Source organism: Pithys albifrons, chromosome 21 (genome assembly GCF_047495875.1).
Source record: "Pithys albifrons albifrons isolate INPA30051 chromosome 21, PitAlb_v1, whole genome shotgun sequence".
Taxonomy (NCBI): Eukaryota; Metazoa; Chordata; class Aves; order Passeriformes; family Thamnophilidae; genus Pithys; species Pithys albifrons.
This window is the reverse complement of record NC_092478.1, coordinates 7,325,763-7,340,553: the sequence shown is the minus strand read 5'-3', so window position 1 is coordinate 7,340,553 and position 14,791 is coordinate 7,325,763. Positions and strand designations below refer to the sequence as shown.

The 14,791-nt window shown below is 43.4% G+C and overlaps 1 protein-coding gene across 4 annotated transcripts in view; it reads left to right on the top strand.

Annotated features, from left to right (window-relative positions):
- Positions 1-14,791, top strand: part of USP32 (ubiquitin specific peptidase 32) — a 79,475-nt gene that overhangs the window by 24,350 nt on the left and 40,334 nt on the right. For all 4 annotated transcript variants that reach the window (XM_071574946.1, XM_071574947.1, XM_071574945.1 and 1 more), the window contains 4 exons: positions 6,342-6,469; positions 10,621-10,726; positions 11,297-11,415; positions 14,332-14,491. In XM_071574946.1, the coding sequence (XP_071431047.1) occupies positions 6,407-6,469; positions 10,621-10,726; positions 11,297-11,415; positions 14,332-14,491 (448 nt within the window). In that variant the 5' untranslated portion in view covers positions 6,342-6,406. The remainder of the gene's footprint in view (positions 1-6,341; positions 6,470-10,620; positions 10,727-11,296; positions 11,416-14,331; positions 14,492-14,791) is intronic.

Genomic DNA, 14,791 nt, shown 5'->3' with positions numbered 1-14,791 from the left:
TGGGGGAAATATTGAGCAAGTGATTACAGGGAAGATAATTGTCTGGTTAGAGAATTATATGCCCTGTGAGTTTGATATTGAACCTTTAAAATTGTCACTTAAAAATCAAAATATTAGAATTCTGAAAACCTGAGGTGGAAGTGAGGAAGAGCTCGAGACAAGGGACTTTTTCTTGCTTTCTGAAGAATGAGCAAGTTGTTTTATTAGAGTTCAGGTTTGGTTATTTTTAGTAAAGAATAAATGCAGTGTTATGCTGATGGTTGCAAATTACTGCTTGCTTTGTGTGCTTGAGATCTGCAGGGCTGGGGGATTTGGGGTTTTTAGCAAGTTGGTTTTCACTGAGTGGTGACATTGGAAATTCACATTTTGTGTGTGTGTTGTAGAGTATTGTGGGCATTTTGATGCTTTTATTTCTGGGGGAAAGTACCAGCCCTACTAGAGAGAGAGAGAGACACTTCAGGCAGATGAGCTCAGAGTTCCCTGACCCTTCACCTGAACTGACCTTTTTATCCTCTGGCTTTTTCTTCCTGCTTGTGCAATACTTTGTTTCCTGTTTTGATTGTCATCACTGTCGATACATTGTGGTCTTCTCGCCTTGATTTGGCTGAGGTGTTTTTCTTTTTTGCCGTGAACTAGAAGTAATTTCTTTTCATGTAGTCAAATACTTGAGGCTTTTTGTTGTGGTTCCTGCTCCTCCTCCCAAGGGCAGTGAGGATTTGCATGTTGCTTTTGTGATTTTGGTGTTGTTTCTGTGTCCAGTTAGTTCTAGGTGATGTTAATTGCTCAGTTTTAGTAGCCAGGACAAATTAATTCCACCTTCCCCCAGTTAAACTCGTAGGATTCTGCCCTTTTTACTCATTAAAGCAGCTTCTTAGTCGCAGCTTGTAATACTTTTGCAGTATCTTAGATAATTTATCACACATCTGTCTGATGCAGAGTAGAATTTATCTCCATTTTAGTGTGGAGAGAGGACACAGAGAGGTTAAGTGGCTCTTGCCTGAATGTCTCAGGCAGGATTAAGAGTTCAAATGCTTTTATTCTTCCCCTTTGCTCCAACAGACAGCTCTGCTTGGCAAAGCTGTGCTTTCTATCTCATTCTGGATCTCTCCTGCATTTGACATCATTGCCATTGGATTTTCTGGGACAGGGGGGAAAAAGAATTGTGAGGGAAGGTGTTTTTGGGGTTGGTCTGACTTTCCAAATAAACACTAAATAGGAATTTTAAATGCATTTGTTGTGCTCGTCCTCCCTGCAGGTGTCCCAGGCGAGGTGTGTAGTGCTGATGTTATCTAAGCTGTAATAAATCCACTGGGCCTGCCTGACCACTTTTAACCTTTAGACAAACTCACTTCAAAATGAACATTTGTTTCTTTTAATGCTTCTCCTTCACGTGTGAGCTGTTGCAGCTTAAGCAGCAGTGCTTGCTCATAGATGCTGGTGCTTCTCAGTGCATCTGGAAATCTTTCATTTGAATCTCTTCGAGCAGCAACGTGGAAAGGGGAGTGACTGTTCTTGCTTTCCAGGTTAGTTACTGGGGCCAAGAAGAGAATGTAGTGCTTGAATTCCTGATGCCAATATTTCTTAGTGTTGAATCATTAAAAAAGATTATGTAATTAAGGAAGATTTGAACTACTTTCTTACAGTATTTAAATAAAATATTATTGAGGTAATTTTTGCAAATTTTAGTGTGGTTTCTAAGGAAGTATCACAGAATATGCAGTGTGGGTACTTTGATTAGTGAAGAATTGGCTTTGGTGTCACCATTTTCTTCTCTTTCTCCAAAACAGGAAGTGAACAAGCAAAAATATCAATATTAGGTGTATTTGGCCATGCAGTCATGTATTTTTATGATGACTCCTAATGAATGTCACCAGCAGTCTGGTCACAGCAGGGCAGATTTTGCTGAGACAGGGATTTGCTTCCCAGCTTCTGTTGTCTGGAGGTGCCCAGTGCCCTGAGTGTGCCCTTTGTCTGGCAGGGACAGAGGCTGGGCTGGACCTGAACAACCCACATGTCCCAGAGTGGTTTGGAGCCTTCCAAGATGAAAGTCAAGAAGGTGGAGGTGGGATTAGAGCTACAGGATGTGGAAAGAAAAAAAATAAAGGTCTCTAAAGTGAATAGAGATTCTAAAATGAATAGAGAATGTGGCTGCAAAACTTGCCAAAGCTCCACTATAACAGTTGATTTCCTCCAGCTTAGTGTAAACAGAACTTAAGGTACCTCTGAAATTGAACTTTTATATTCCAGACTGGGTAAGCAAAAAGATTAGTTTCTCCTGCTGGAAGAGGAACTATGTGATACATAAATTAGGGTTTATTTACACTATTTGGGTGACAGGTTTTATACAGAATAGTCTTTAAACTGGAGAGTAGTTGATGTGGATGTTACAGCATTTGAGTACTAGACAATAAGTGTTGGAGACATGAACCAGCTCTGAGGAGGAGGAGGAGGGTGGTGACTTCAGCTGTGTGTCCTGCCCTCCTTTCCCAGTGGAACTTCCCTCTGGAGCCCAGGCTGGGGTGTCCAACATGAGGCCTCTGCATAAAAGCAGGGTATTTTTTGCTGAGCCAGATGCCCTGCAGCTCCCATTGCTGTCTGTGGCAGAGCTGACAGGGATCCCTCTGAGAGTCAGGCCAGTTTTCCAGGTTTAAGGTTTAAACTGAGTTGGGCATCTGGGCTCGCAGAGTTTGAGCTTCAGGTACTGTTTTAGTGTGGAAGGAAAACTCCAGGATGGTTAATGATCAGTGTGTGAGGGCAGAGCAGGGAGGGTGGACTCCAGCATGGACTGTTGGGGAAGGCACTGCCCGAGTCATTCCCTGGATAGGTGGGAATTGGAAAGCAAGGTGGGGTTGTACGTCCATATAAACAGCACTGAGTGTAAGTAACTCTGTGAAACTAAAAATACCCTCAGCAGTTGGTGAGCTGGAGCTTTGGAACAATTACTTAAAGCTGGGTGACATCTTTAGCTGAGGTTGTGTGGTTTCATTTAAACTTTATTAAACAAACTGGAGCTGGACTGTTCCCTGGAGAGGTGGATGCAGTGCTAATCTCCTGTTAAACTGTCTGCAGCTTTGCTGGAAACCCTCCAGCTGAGGTAGCACCGAGCTGGTGTTAGCAAAGTTCACCCAGACACAGAGACAGCCCCTGACTTCTTTTTCCCTTTTGAGGAAAAGCCCCTTGGTTTTGATGATGCTTTTTGGAAGTGGGCAGATACATTTTAAAGAATTACCACACAGTGTCTAACTGCTGGAACTTTTATTACTTTCAATTAGGAACTCTCAATAAAAAAAAAACTTCTATAATTTCAGCTGTAAAGGATTAGATTTGCAGTTCCAATTTCATCCCTTTCCCTACAATAATTTTTAGGTGGTGCCACCTGTTATGGGTGAGTGTGATGGGGAGGTGGGTTTGGCTGTGTTCACTGCCATGAACTTATTTTGGGAAGTTGTGAATGTTCTGGTTGTGTCTGTCAGGTTGTGAATGCAACAACAGTGTATTTAGGAGTGCAGTGTCTGTGTCCAAGGACAGCAGCTTGTGAATGGTCTTTCTGAGGTATTTGTAGACAACTGGCTACTCAAAGTGTTTGGATTGTGCCTTTGGAAAAAGGGAATGTACTTAATGAAAGAACTTCAGGAAACAGAGTTGTCAAGTCTAGTTACATCTGAAGGCAGGGTTAAAATACCTCTTGGTGTGTGATGCTTTGAGTGTAGGGCTTGTGGAATGGAGAGGAAAAAGGTGGCTTCTGGGGATGTGTTCTGATTTCTAGTATTATTGTAGTAATAGATGTATTGCTTCTGGAAATTTGTCCTTAATAATTGAAGACTTAGTTTGATTTCCTCTCAACACACCATCGGGTTCCATCTCTGTTGAGTAATTGGTACTTCGGTGTTGGGATTTGGTATTCAAATATTTTGTCTTCCAGACTCGTAGTAAACACTGATAATATCTTTGATTTATACCCTGCTCATTTCAGCTGTACTTTGCTGTGCCTGGATCTTGATGCATAATGAACTTATCTTTACAAAGCTTTGCAGATGATTTTAAATGGCCAGCATCAGTCACTTTAATGGCTGCTGGGGAAGGAATGGAAGTAATTACCTTTCCTGTTAGTCCATGACCTGTTTTGTAGTTTCTGTATGCAAACAATAATATTAAGTGGTCTCTGGCACTAATAACTTGCTTTTGAGATACAACATGGACTAGCAGTATCAACTTATCACATTTATTAAATATCCTTTTGGAAGGTCTTGGTGGCATTGGTTGACAAGGTTTGTTCCCAACCTTCCCCTCACCTTCCCCAGGACTCCAGTTGTTCCCACCCATCGTGGTACACACATTGATGTGGGATTTTCCTGCTCCCAAGCACTGCCTGAAGCCCACACAGGGCAGTCATGGGTGCTGTAAGCTCAGCCTTGTTAATGCTTTGTTTGGGTAGAAACTTGATTGCCAAATGACCCCAAACCTGATTGGATTAACTGGTGAGAAGATCAAAAAAAAATTGAGGAGAATGAACCCAGAACCCAGTCTATTTTAATTAAAAATCTCTGTGTGTAGGGTTATAAAACCTGCAATAAATGAGGGTATTTTCATCAAAGAACTGTTGCTTGGTTTAGCCTGGGATCCAGGTTGTTTGCTTTGCCTTGCCAAAAGAACAAAGCCAGTGGCTTCCCCTTTCTGTGTTCCTGACAATCCCAGGCTTTCACTCATTAAACACCTGGTGGGGAGTTGTCCCTGTTGGCTGAAAATTTTCTGTTGTGCAGAAGGGGTGAGAGGAGGTGAAGCACTTCATTTCTTTCTTCCTCGAGTGCTCATTAAGGCATGGCATGTAAAGACCCAAGAACAGAAAAAAATGCCTTTCTGGACAGATGTTGTTGTGAAATAGTGAAATTTAACCCCCAGATGAGGCAGGTAACAGCATTGTACCAACATTCTTCTGCCAGGTAATTAAAGCATGCTTGGTTTAGTAAAACAAGAGGTGTGATGATGCTAATCATCACTGTGCTAATTGATAGCTCTGGGGCTGCGGGACTCACACTTGGGGTCTATTTCTTAGATACTTGGATTTCTATTTTTCTTTCTGGTCAGAAGTACCCAAAATCTGTAATAAAATTTGTGGCTCACACTTGGGGTCTATACTTGGATTTCTGTTTTTCTTTCTGGTCAGAAGTACCCAGAATCTGTAATAAAATCTGAGAAGAAACTTAACCCAATTCCTGTTTTTACACACAATTGTTGAGGGGAGCCAATAGTCTACTTTGGTGTTGACAAGGATTAAAATTAGGGAGGAACGTTTTAATGTGATTTACTTTTAAGGATTGATTTTGCTTTTGATGAATGAATTAACTGAAATGTAGAAGTTTTACTGAGTGCTGGTTAAGCCCTCGAGGGCTCTGTTTTATTTTGGCTGACAAAGAGCTTGACAAGCCTTTGGCCATGTCAGTGTTGATTCTGTCTGGCTCGTGCTATGAGGGTGAGGGAAATGCCTTGCTATAAATACAGTGGCACAGCTCCCACGTGCAGCCTCTGCAGGGTAAAGAACTCCCCCTGCACCTTCCAGGGGCTCCAGGCCAAGCCTTGCTTTGGGCAAAGGGCTTGTTTGGTTCCACCAGACACTTCCCTTCTCCAGCACTTTGGTAGGAAGTTGCTTTGTGCTTGTAAAGTCTGAAGGCATTCCTGCTTTCCAGGAAGCTCCAGGCCCAGGAGGGTTGGGTGGCATCAGCTCATCCACATTGACAGCTCTGAACAAGTCTGAGCTGGCAGACTGATTTTGGCTGGGCAGGGAATCTCAGGTGGTAGTCCAAAGTTTTATTCCCATTACATCCTTCCTCACTGCACTGTCTCGTGAGCATGGAGTGATAGTGAAGTATTTGATCTTTTTTAACACAGAACATCAGATTGGTTACAAGATGAAGGTGCTCTTGGAGCTGCTCTCAGTAACACCACTGGTGGCTGCAGATAATTCCTCTGGCTTACATGCAGTGTAAAACTGATCATAAAACTGGCTCATTTGCCTTGGTGTGACAGTTGTGGTGCTGAATTTAGAACAAATTATAATACACCATGAAAGTCTGAAAACTCAGGCAGTGAACTGGTGTTCACATTGATGTTAACTATAGGTCTGCTTTGCTTCCCTCTTTTCAGGGATGATTACATTATCAGATCTCATTTGCCAGGAGTCACATTTCCCCCTATTTAAGTGAAATCATGCATTTTAATTTCATTGTGTCTTTTTATTGTAAAGGTAACTGTAAGGCATGTAGAATTTTGAGATTCCTTAAGCTATTCCCCTTCTCTAACATCTTTATTTGCTGTTTTTTTCCCTGTGTTCTCACTCACCACAGTCACAGACATAGAGCTGAAGAGGCTGAAAGATGCTTTCAAGAGGACTTGTGGACTCTCCTATTATATGACCCAGCAGTGCTTCATCAGGGAAGTCCTTGGTGATGGAGTCCCCCCCAAAGTTGCTGAGGTGAGCCCTGAGCTTGGTGTTTCTCTGGGGAGCCACAGGCCATGGATGTGCACACACAAATGTGCTTATACAGGAGCTGATGGAATCCCTTTCCATCTTTCATGCATTCCCTGCCTGAGGATGATGGTCCAGCCTTGGATCCTGGGTTGTCAGGGATGGGAGCTGGACTGGGCTGCTGATTCCAACCCCAGAGAGGTGGTGGATGGCTCTGAAGTAAACCTGAGTATGCAGGTGTAGGTTTGGGGAAGTAAAAGATTGGCAATTTGTAACAAAGCCATTATAATAGGATTTTATTTGCTGTTGGTTTCTCTGGGATTCCAGTGGCTTTTGCTTTGTTTTCCAAAGTGCAAGGTTAATCTTTGCAAGCTCTTAAAATAATTTTATGTATAATAAATGTATAAATAGACTGAAAAGTAGCCAGAATCAAAATGTGCTGTGTGGATATAAATACTTTGTCTCCCCTGGCACAGGGACTTTTTCCCAAGCTTCATCTTTTCCCCATTTTTCTTTCCCTCCTTTCCCTGAGTGTTGACAAAGAGGGTGATACTCTTCACTTCTGTAAACAGTTTGGGGTTTGTGTGGGTGTTTAAGGCTTAGCAGGACAATTTTCAGTGTGTGTTGACACCATCAAATTAAAGGGAAGGGTCTGATTTGCCCATAAAGCCTCTCTTCAGTATTGAGTTCTGTTTTCTGGATTCTTTCACTGTTGGTAGCCCATAAAATAAAGCCAAAAATGTATTTTACACTTCACCCTGGTTTGAAATAATATAAAATGCTGAGTTAACTTGTACTTTTGTATCCCTTTTATGTTGATATTAAGGATTAAATTACTGATCTGGTCACAAATAGAGATTCTGGATTTTCGAATGTCTTCTGGCTAATCTATTTTATTTTTTAAAAATCTGTCTTTAAAGCCACAATTTTGGTGATGATTTTATCTTTTAACACTCATTATGGTTGTACAGTAGTTCTTGATTTCCAGGTGGTAGAATCAAATTAATGGAAGACTCATAATTGGTTTTTGATGGCACCTCATGAGAACTCATCTCAAAAGTCAAGTGCAAATGATGGCACTTGTGGCAGTCACAGACTCAGGCAAAGCTGGATCATGTCTGTGAGCTTGAATACTGTAGATTTGGACAAAATTTGGATTGGATTCTGCTCAGACTGTAAAGGGATGCTTTGCAATTCCTGGCTGCAGGCTGGGGAAAGGCAGGCAAAGTCATTAGGCAGCTAAAGACCCTGGGCTGGGTTTGCAGCCTTTCAGTCATTAAAGAGATCATTTTCAGCCTCAGGTTGCTGGACTGGCTGCTCTGCATGTTCTGAGTAAGAGTTTTTCATATCTGAGTAGTGATGGGCCTTCAGGACTTGGTTAAATTAAAAACCCAGGAGTTGTGCAGCAGGAACATGGAACAGAGAACTGAAACCACTGGAACTTGGGTCAATTTGCATGATTGTTGTACACAGGAAACATATTTTACATGTTCTGGGCAGTTATGTTCTCAAAAGATCTCTTGGAAAATGGAGCTGGAGAAATTAATAAAACAAAATTAAGGGGTGTGCTGTGTCTGTGGTGTTAAACTGCAGGAAAGATGCTCAGGGGTGAGAAGTTTGAACACAGCTTTTGTTTTTAAATGTAAGGAATTATTGTAATTACCAAATGCAGTTGTGGGCACCTTGGTGGTAAAAGTGTTGGGCAGAGGAGGTGGAAGGGACAGGAGAAGGAGGAGGAGGAGGAGGATGATGATATTTCAAGAAAGCTTTTTTTCAGAGTTTTCTGTTTTAGACTGAGGAGGAGAGTGGTGTTGAGGAAGGAGCTCCTCCTTTGGCCCTGCAGTCATTCCAGTGACTCATTAAGTTCTATCTGCTGTAATTACCTCCCTACATTGTGATTGTGAGGTGGTTCCTACAGAGCAGTCAGGGATCCTCAGGAGCTGTGTCAGTGTAGCTTTTGCTCCAAATGTGACTCAGTGCTGCCAAGCTGCAGCCCCAGCAATGCCAAGGGAGAGGGATGATGCCAACAGAGACAGGAGGGACACGCTGAGGGGGCTGCCAGAACAGGAACACAGACTCCTCAGGGACTGGGAGGGAGAGGACAGGGGTCATAAGGATCAAACCAGGAAGGGATCCAGGGCATCTTATACTCCAGAGAGAGGAGCCAGGAGAATGTCTGGAGCATCCCCTGCTCTACCAGCAGAGCTTGTGGGCACAGAGCCAGGGATGGGGACCCCAAGGGCATTGCTTGGGCAGACTGAGGCTGCTTCTAACAGGAAAGAACCATCTCGTTATGCTCTTCATGAAACACAACATGTCAGACTTAAATCTTACAAAAATATTACTCTGTACCATGTGATTGTACTAAATTTTACACCCTGAAAAGTAAATTGCTGTGATAGTCTTGGTGTGGCTGTTTTAGGTAAAGCTGCAACAGTGTGAAGTAATTTTGGAAAATACAAAAGTGCATCACGTTTGGATGGTGCATATTGTTAAAAGATTCCAAATAGCACATTAATGTGAAAAATTGTGGAGCCCCTTCTTTAAAAACACTCACTAATCACTGTTAGATGTTGTTATGTGACCATTCAGTGTCTGTGAACTCTTCCCAAGGAATGATTAAGCAGCTACACTCAAAGCAATGCCAGCTGCCCGTGGTCATAATTCCATATATTAAATACAGATACATTGGGCACTCTCATGGACTTCCTCTTCTATGTTTATATCAGGAGCAGACAATGTGTTATGTTGAATACATAAATATAATATTTGGCATCCAGCTGATACCATGACTGAGATGTACAAAGGTCAGCAGAAGTGAGTGGATGTTTTAAGTGCATATTTTAAAATAAGTAATGATTCCAGTGTAATATAAAGGTAATTTGACAACATGGGCTGTGCAGCCTTAAAGGCATCTTGTGAAAACAGAGTGATTAGACATAAAATGTGGAATTCAAATCTCTGCTATGAAGCCTGTACAATCCCTGTGTCCAAATAAAGCACAAATTTAGTTTTAATAATTTAGCCCTTCAAGCATTTGTAAATGGATTAAACTTGAGTAATAGAAGAGGATGAGCTGAGCACCCTGTGGAAATTACTGTACTTGAGCAGTGCTGTCTGAGTGGAATGAGGCTGAGGGTGTACAGAATGTTTTCAGGAGAATTAAATCCTCCTGTGTTATCCCTCCTTTGCACTGAAGTGCCTGCAGACAGATGTTAATGGTGTGAAGTGCAGAGGGACTGGGTGGGGTGGGCACAGAGGGTTCCCTGTTCCCTGCAGGTGCCAGGGCACTGTCCAGGTGTCTGCAGGGAGTCTGTGGGACAGCAGGAAATCTGGTGCAGCTTCAATGTGCGAGGTGTTCCCTCACCTCCTCCTGCCACCACTGCACTGTGGGGCTGGCCAGGTCCAACCAGTGCCCTTGACAGGCTCATGACTGGTTTTGTTTGGTCACTCCCAGTCCTGGCTTAACTTTGCCTCGAGGTGGAAAGCAGCCCTGTGATAGTGCCCTGACTCACAGGGCTCTGGCATTCCCATCTCCTCCAGCCTGGGCTGAGGATTCACCACTGGGATTGAGGTATAGAATCATATAATGGATTGGGTTGGAAAAGACCTCCGAGATCATCAAGTCCAACCCTTGGTCCAACTCCAGTCCCTTTACCAGATCATGGCACTCAGTGCCACGGCCAAGCTCAGCTGAAAAACCTTCAGGGATGGGGAATCCACCCCCTCTCTGGGCAGCCCATTCCAATGCCTGAGCACTCTCTCTGCAAAGAAGTTTTTTCTGCTCTCCAACTTCAATTTCCCCAGGCAGAGCTTGAGCCCATCGTGCCCCCTTGTCCTATTGCTGAGTGCCTGGGAGAAGAGACCAACCCTCACCTGGCTGGAACTTCCCTTCAGGTAGTTCCGGACAGTGCTGAGGTCACCTCTGAGCCTCCTCTTCTCCAGGCTAAACACCCCCAGCTCCCTCAGCCTCTCCCCACAGCACTTGTGCTCCAGTCCCTTCTCCAGCCTCGTTGCTCTTCCCTGGACCTGCTCCAGAGGGATGGAAGGAGAGATTTGTGCTGCAGGAGATGGAGCCTCAGTATAAGCTGTTGCTTTTCCCTCTGCCACCTCTGCATGCCCAGGCCTTGGTTAACTCCTCTGGTTTGCTCTTGCAGGTTATCTACTGTTCATTTGGAGGAATATCCAAGGGGCTGCACTTCAATAACTTGATAGTCGGGTTAGTTCTGCTGACAAGAGGCAGAGAGGAAGAGAAAACAAAATGTAAGTGGTGTAACTTTTAACAGTAGCAACAAGATTGTGGTTGAGGAGTGTAAAATACCCTCATGTAAAGCAAACAAAACTTGTGGTCCCTATTCTTATGTGTAAGCAGGGCATACATTTCCCAATAAAGAGAAGATTTTTTAAAACGTTTTTAGCTATATTTTTGAGTGCATTTTTGTTTCTATAATCATCAAATGAAATATTTGCTAAGTCCTCCTGAGTGTAAGTGTTGGGATCCTGTTGAAAGCCTGACAATCTCTGTATGTGGGCAGAGGAGGGAGGATGGCATTGATGTTTTTCAAAACAAATGAAAGCATCTGCCTACTGCCTACTGTTGTTTTGTCTTCTTTGTTAATCTGACTTGATAGTATTTATTTTGCTTTTGATTACAGTGGTGAAAGAGAATGGACATCTTGTCCTAAACCTTGTAGAGCTCTACTGGAACTGGATCAACCTGAGTTTTTATTCCTTCAGTCCTTGCACATCCTTTGGCTTTCTCAGCCTGTTATAAACTTAAAATTTGACAAATGTCACTGCCATAGCTGTTTACACACCTCTCTGTTTCCTCAGATATTTTCAGTCTCTTCTCTAATGAATCTGGGAGTTATGTTGTCCGTGATGAGATGGAGAAGATGCTGCATGTGGTTGATGGGAAGGTCCCAGAGTCCCTCAAGAAATGTTTCTCTGAGGTATTTCATGCAGGTTTTAACCTATTGCATTTCCAAGAGAATAAAAATTAAATGAAGTAGCTTTTTTTTTGTGCTCATGCATGTAGGGGAACAAATTGACCTTGTTTAAATTGGGTAAAAGCTGAAGGGTTTTTGATGTAATATTGGGTGTATTTTGTCTGGCTGTGAATAGCAGTTTGGTTATATCAGTGCAGGCATTCTCCACACTCCTGCCCTTACTCTGCTGCCTTGAAAGATACCATTTCCCAAAGGTAATCATGTTATCAGGTAAATTTAAATACTAATATTCCTACTGGGAACTTATTAATTAGTGTGGCCATTTTATTGCAATTAGGGAAGAAATCTGGAACACAGATCTGAGAGGAAAGAAAATCTGCACCCTGGATTTAAAAATGCCTGGCAGCAACGGGTGCTTAAAAATAATAGTTTTATAGTATTACTCTTGTCTCAGTGTTCCTGCCAGGAGCTACAACATTTGTTTGTGCTTTAGGTTGTTTTGGAGATGTAATCTGGGAGGCTTGCTGCAGTCCTGCTCTAAAACAGGCTGTTGGTGTTTATATATTCATAGCTGATTCTTGGGTACCAGAGATCCTGATGAATTGTCAGGTTTTGTGCTCTGGTTCCTTTGTTTGTTATCAGAGGACTAAGATCAGCAAAATCGAGACATCACTGTACATCCCCCTGACAAATGGATTGACTTGGAGCTTTATCTGTGGATATCAGATTGCTTAATTACCTCAGATTTTATTGTCCTGTATTGAAGGTAACTTTGGTTTTGGGCTTTGCCTGAGCCAGGCTCGTTGGATCTGGCTCTGGGATCATGTGGGATTTGCAGGCAGTGACTCCATTCCTCAGGCTTGGCTGGAGTCACAGCTCAGATGGACACTGCAGTCCAGCTCCTGGACCTGGCCCACACTGCTAATTTCCTATTTATAGCTTCCCATCAGGATGGTGTGATGAATTGCACCCTACAAGTTAATTGCACACTGTCCAAGAAATCCAGAAATACTTTATGAAGGCTCTCAGAAAGAGAAGTATCAATCTGGCTTCAGAGCATTTTCCTGCTCAGGAAGATGCTACATATTGATTATTCTTTTAAAATGAAAATAGCCCACTCAGCAGGATTTACTGGGCTGACAATCCTCAGCCATTGCAGGAGAGTGAGAAGGTTTAATGCTCCTGCTGTGGGCCTTCCTTCCTGCCATGGGGAGGATGACTTGATGCTTTCAAGGGTGATGTTTATAGGTGCTTGTGCTCTTCAGAATTATTGCATGTACTCAGCTAGAAATAGAAGCTTTAGAACACACCAGAGCTTTCCTTTTGTTTCTGAAACACAGGGAACAAATCCAGGGATACCTGTATTGCTCCAGTTCCATCATGGCTCAGCTCTAGACTTTACTTGCTTCAAATGTTTTTTTTTCCTCCTGTCCAAAGTTTTTCTGTCCCTTTTCCTTGTCCTTCCCAAATTGGAACAATTGGAATCTCAGTGAGAGAGCTCTTGCTGCATTTACAGGGAGCAGTGCAAAAAGGAGAGGGGAAGAGGGGAGCAGGTAGTGAGAAAATGATCTTGTCTTTTGGTCCAAACTGTTTGAGAAATTAAATAATAATAAATTACAGAAACTACCCTGTGAGAGTGGGCAGGCCCTGGCACAGGTGCCCAGAGAAGCTGTGGCTGCCCCATCCCTGGAAATGTCCTAGGCCAGGTTGGACAGGGCTTGGAGCAACCTGGGACAGTGGGAGGTGTCCCTGCCCATGGCATGGGTGGCACTGGATGGGCTTTAATGTCCCTTCCAACCCAAACCAGTCTGGGATTTGCTGGAGAAAAATGCAGCAGTCCTTAGTCTGGGGAAAAGAGGCTTAAAAAGGGTGAGTGTGTGGACTCAGAGCTGTCCCCTGCCCTGGGAACAGGAGCCAGAGCTGTGGCAGTGCTGGGGATGAGCCTCTGGAACTGCCTGGCAAAGGGATGTGGATTGTCAGTGTTCTGCAGTTGGCACTTGCAGACAGTCTGTGGCCAAATGCAAATTGTTGGATTCTGTAGAGATGTAATTCAGTGAAGTTTAATGGTCTGTGATATGAGGGGAGTTTAAATAATCAATGACTTGAAACCTCTTCCACTTTGCAGACCCCTGTTTATTTCCCCTGGAGATTGGAATCTCCGTATAATGAGTTTGTCTACTGATAATGGGTTTGCTTTTATTTTAGTTAGTTTTGTAGGTCCTGTAGAAATTAGTCTGCTGATCCTTACGGTTTTATGGGCACAGCTTGGAAAGGATTCAACTAAATGCTTTAAACAGCCTCTCCAGCACTGAAATTCTGTGAATGTGTAGCTTTTGTGTGCTGAACAGGAGCTCCATGGGACATCCAGCAAGAGAGACTGAGGGAGGAGATCCTGGGAATGTCATGTTCACATGTGTGCTCCAAAGGGGCTTTGGTCACAAAATGGACATGTTACTGCAGTGCTTAATCATGGCATTAGTTATTCCCAAATCCCTTTTTTCTGTGTGAAGTGTTTGTATATCTGCACAGATATGACAGAATGGTTATGATTTTATAGCACCTGTTATTTGGCACAGAAGGGCTTTTATCTGTGATAATAAATTCATAAAAATAACCTATTCCATTTTGACTGTGAGTAACCATTTTTCTTTTAGTCCCTTTAACCTGAGTTTCAGAGTAACTGAGTTTCCAAAGGCCACACTGAGTAGGTGGTTGAAATGCAGAGAGGGCTGAGAAGTTCATGTCCCTCCCAGTGCTGCATTTGAGAAGCAAAGGGAAAAACAGGCACTGCTCCAAACCCCAAAATCATTGCAGTGCTTCTTTTTCCAGGACATCATCCCGATTTTCCTTCGTGCAGCTGGACGTTCCTGTTTACTGCCACTGAGAAAAACAGCCCCCATTTTCTGGTGTCTCTTGCAGGGTGAGAAGGTGAACTATGAGAAGTTCAGGGTGTGGCTGTTGCACAACAAAGATGCTTTCACGTTCTCGCGGTGGCTCCTCTCGGGGGGTGTGTACGTGACCCTCACCGATGACAGTGACACCCCCACCTTCTACCAGACCCTGGCTGGAGTCACACACTGTGAGTACAGGCTGCTGCCTCTGCACACTGTGAGAACCTTCACAGTTCCAGCTGCTGCTCTGCCATGGTGGCTCCTTGGGCGAGATAAAGTCCTGGTTTGTTCTCTGCCTCTCGTGCTGGGCCACGTCAGACGTCGCTGTGGCCAAGGACACTGTGGGGTGTTGTTGTTGGGAGATAACAATGCTGCCTTTGCAACACTGCTGGGGTGGAACTTTGCCTCTAAGCAAGTTTAAAAAAGTGATAAAATTATCTTCTCTTTGACAATTAATTTTCTGAAGTGGCTGGGTTTATATTTGGTCT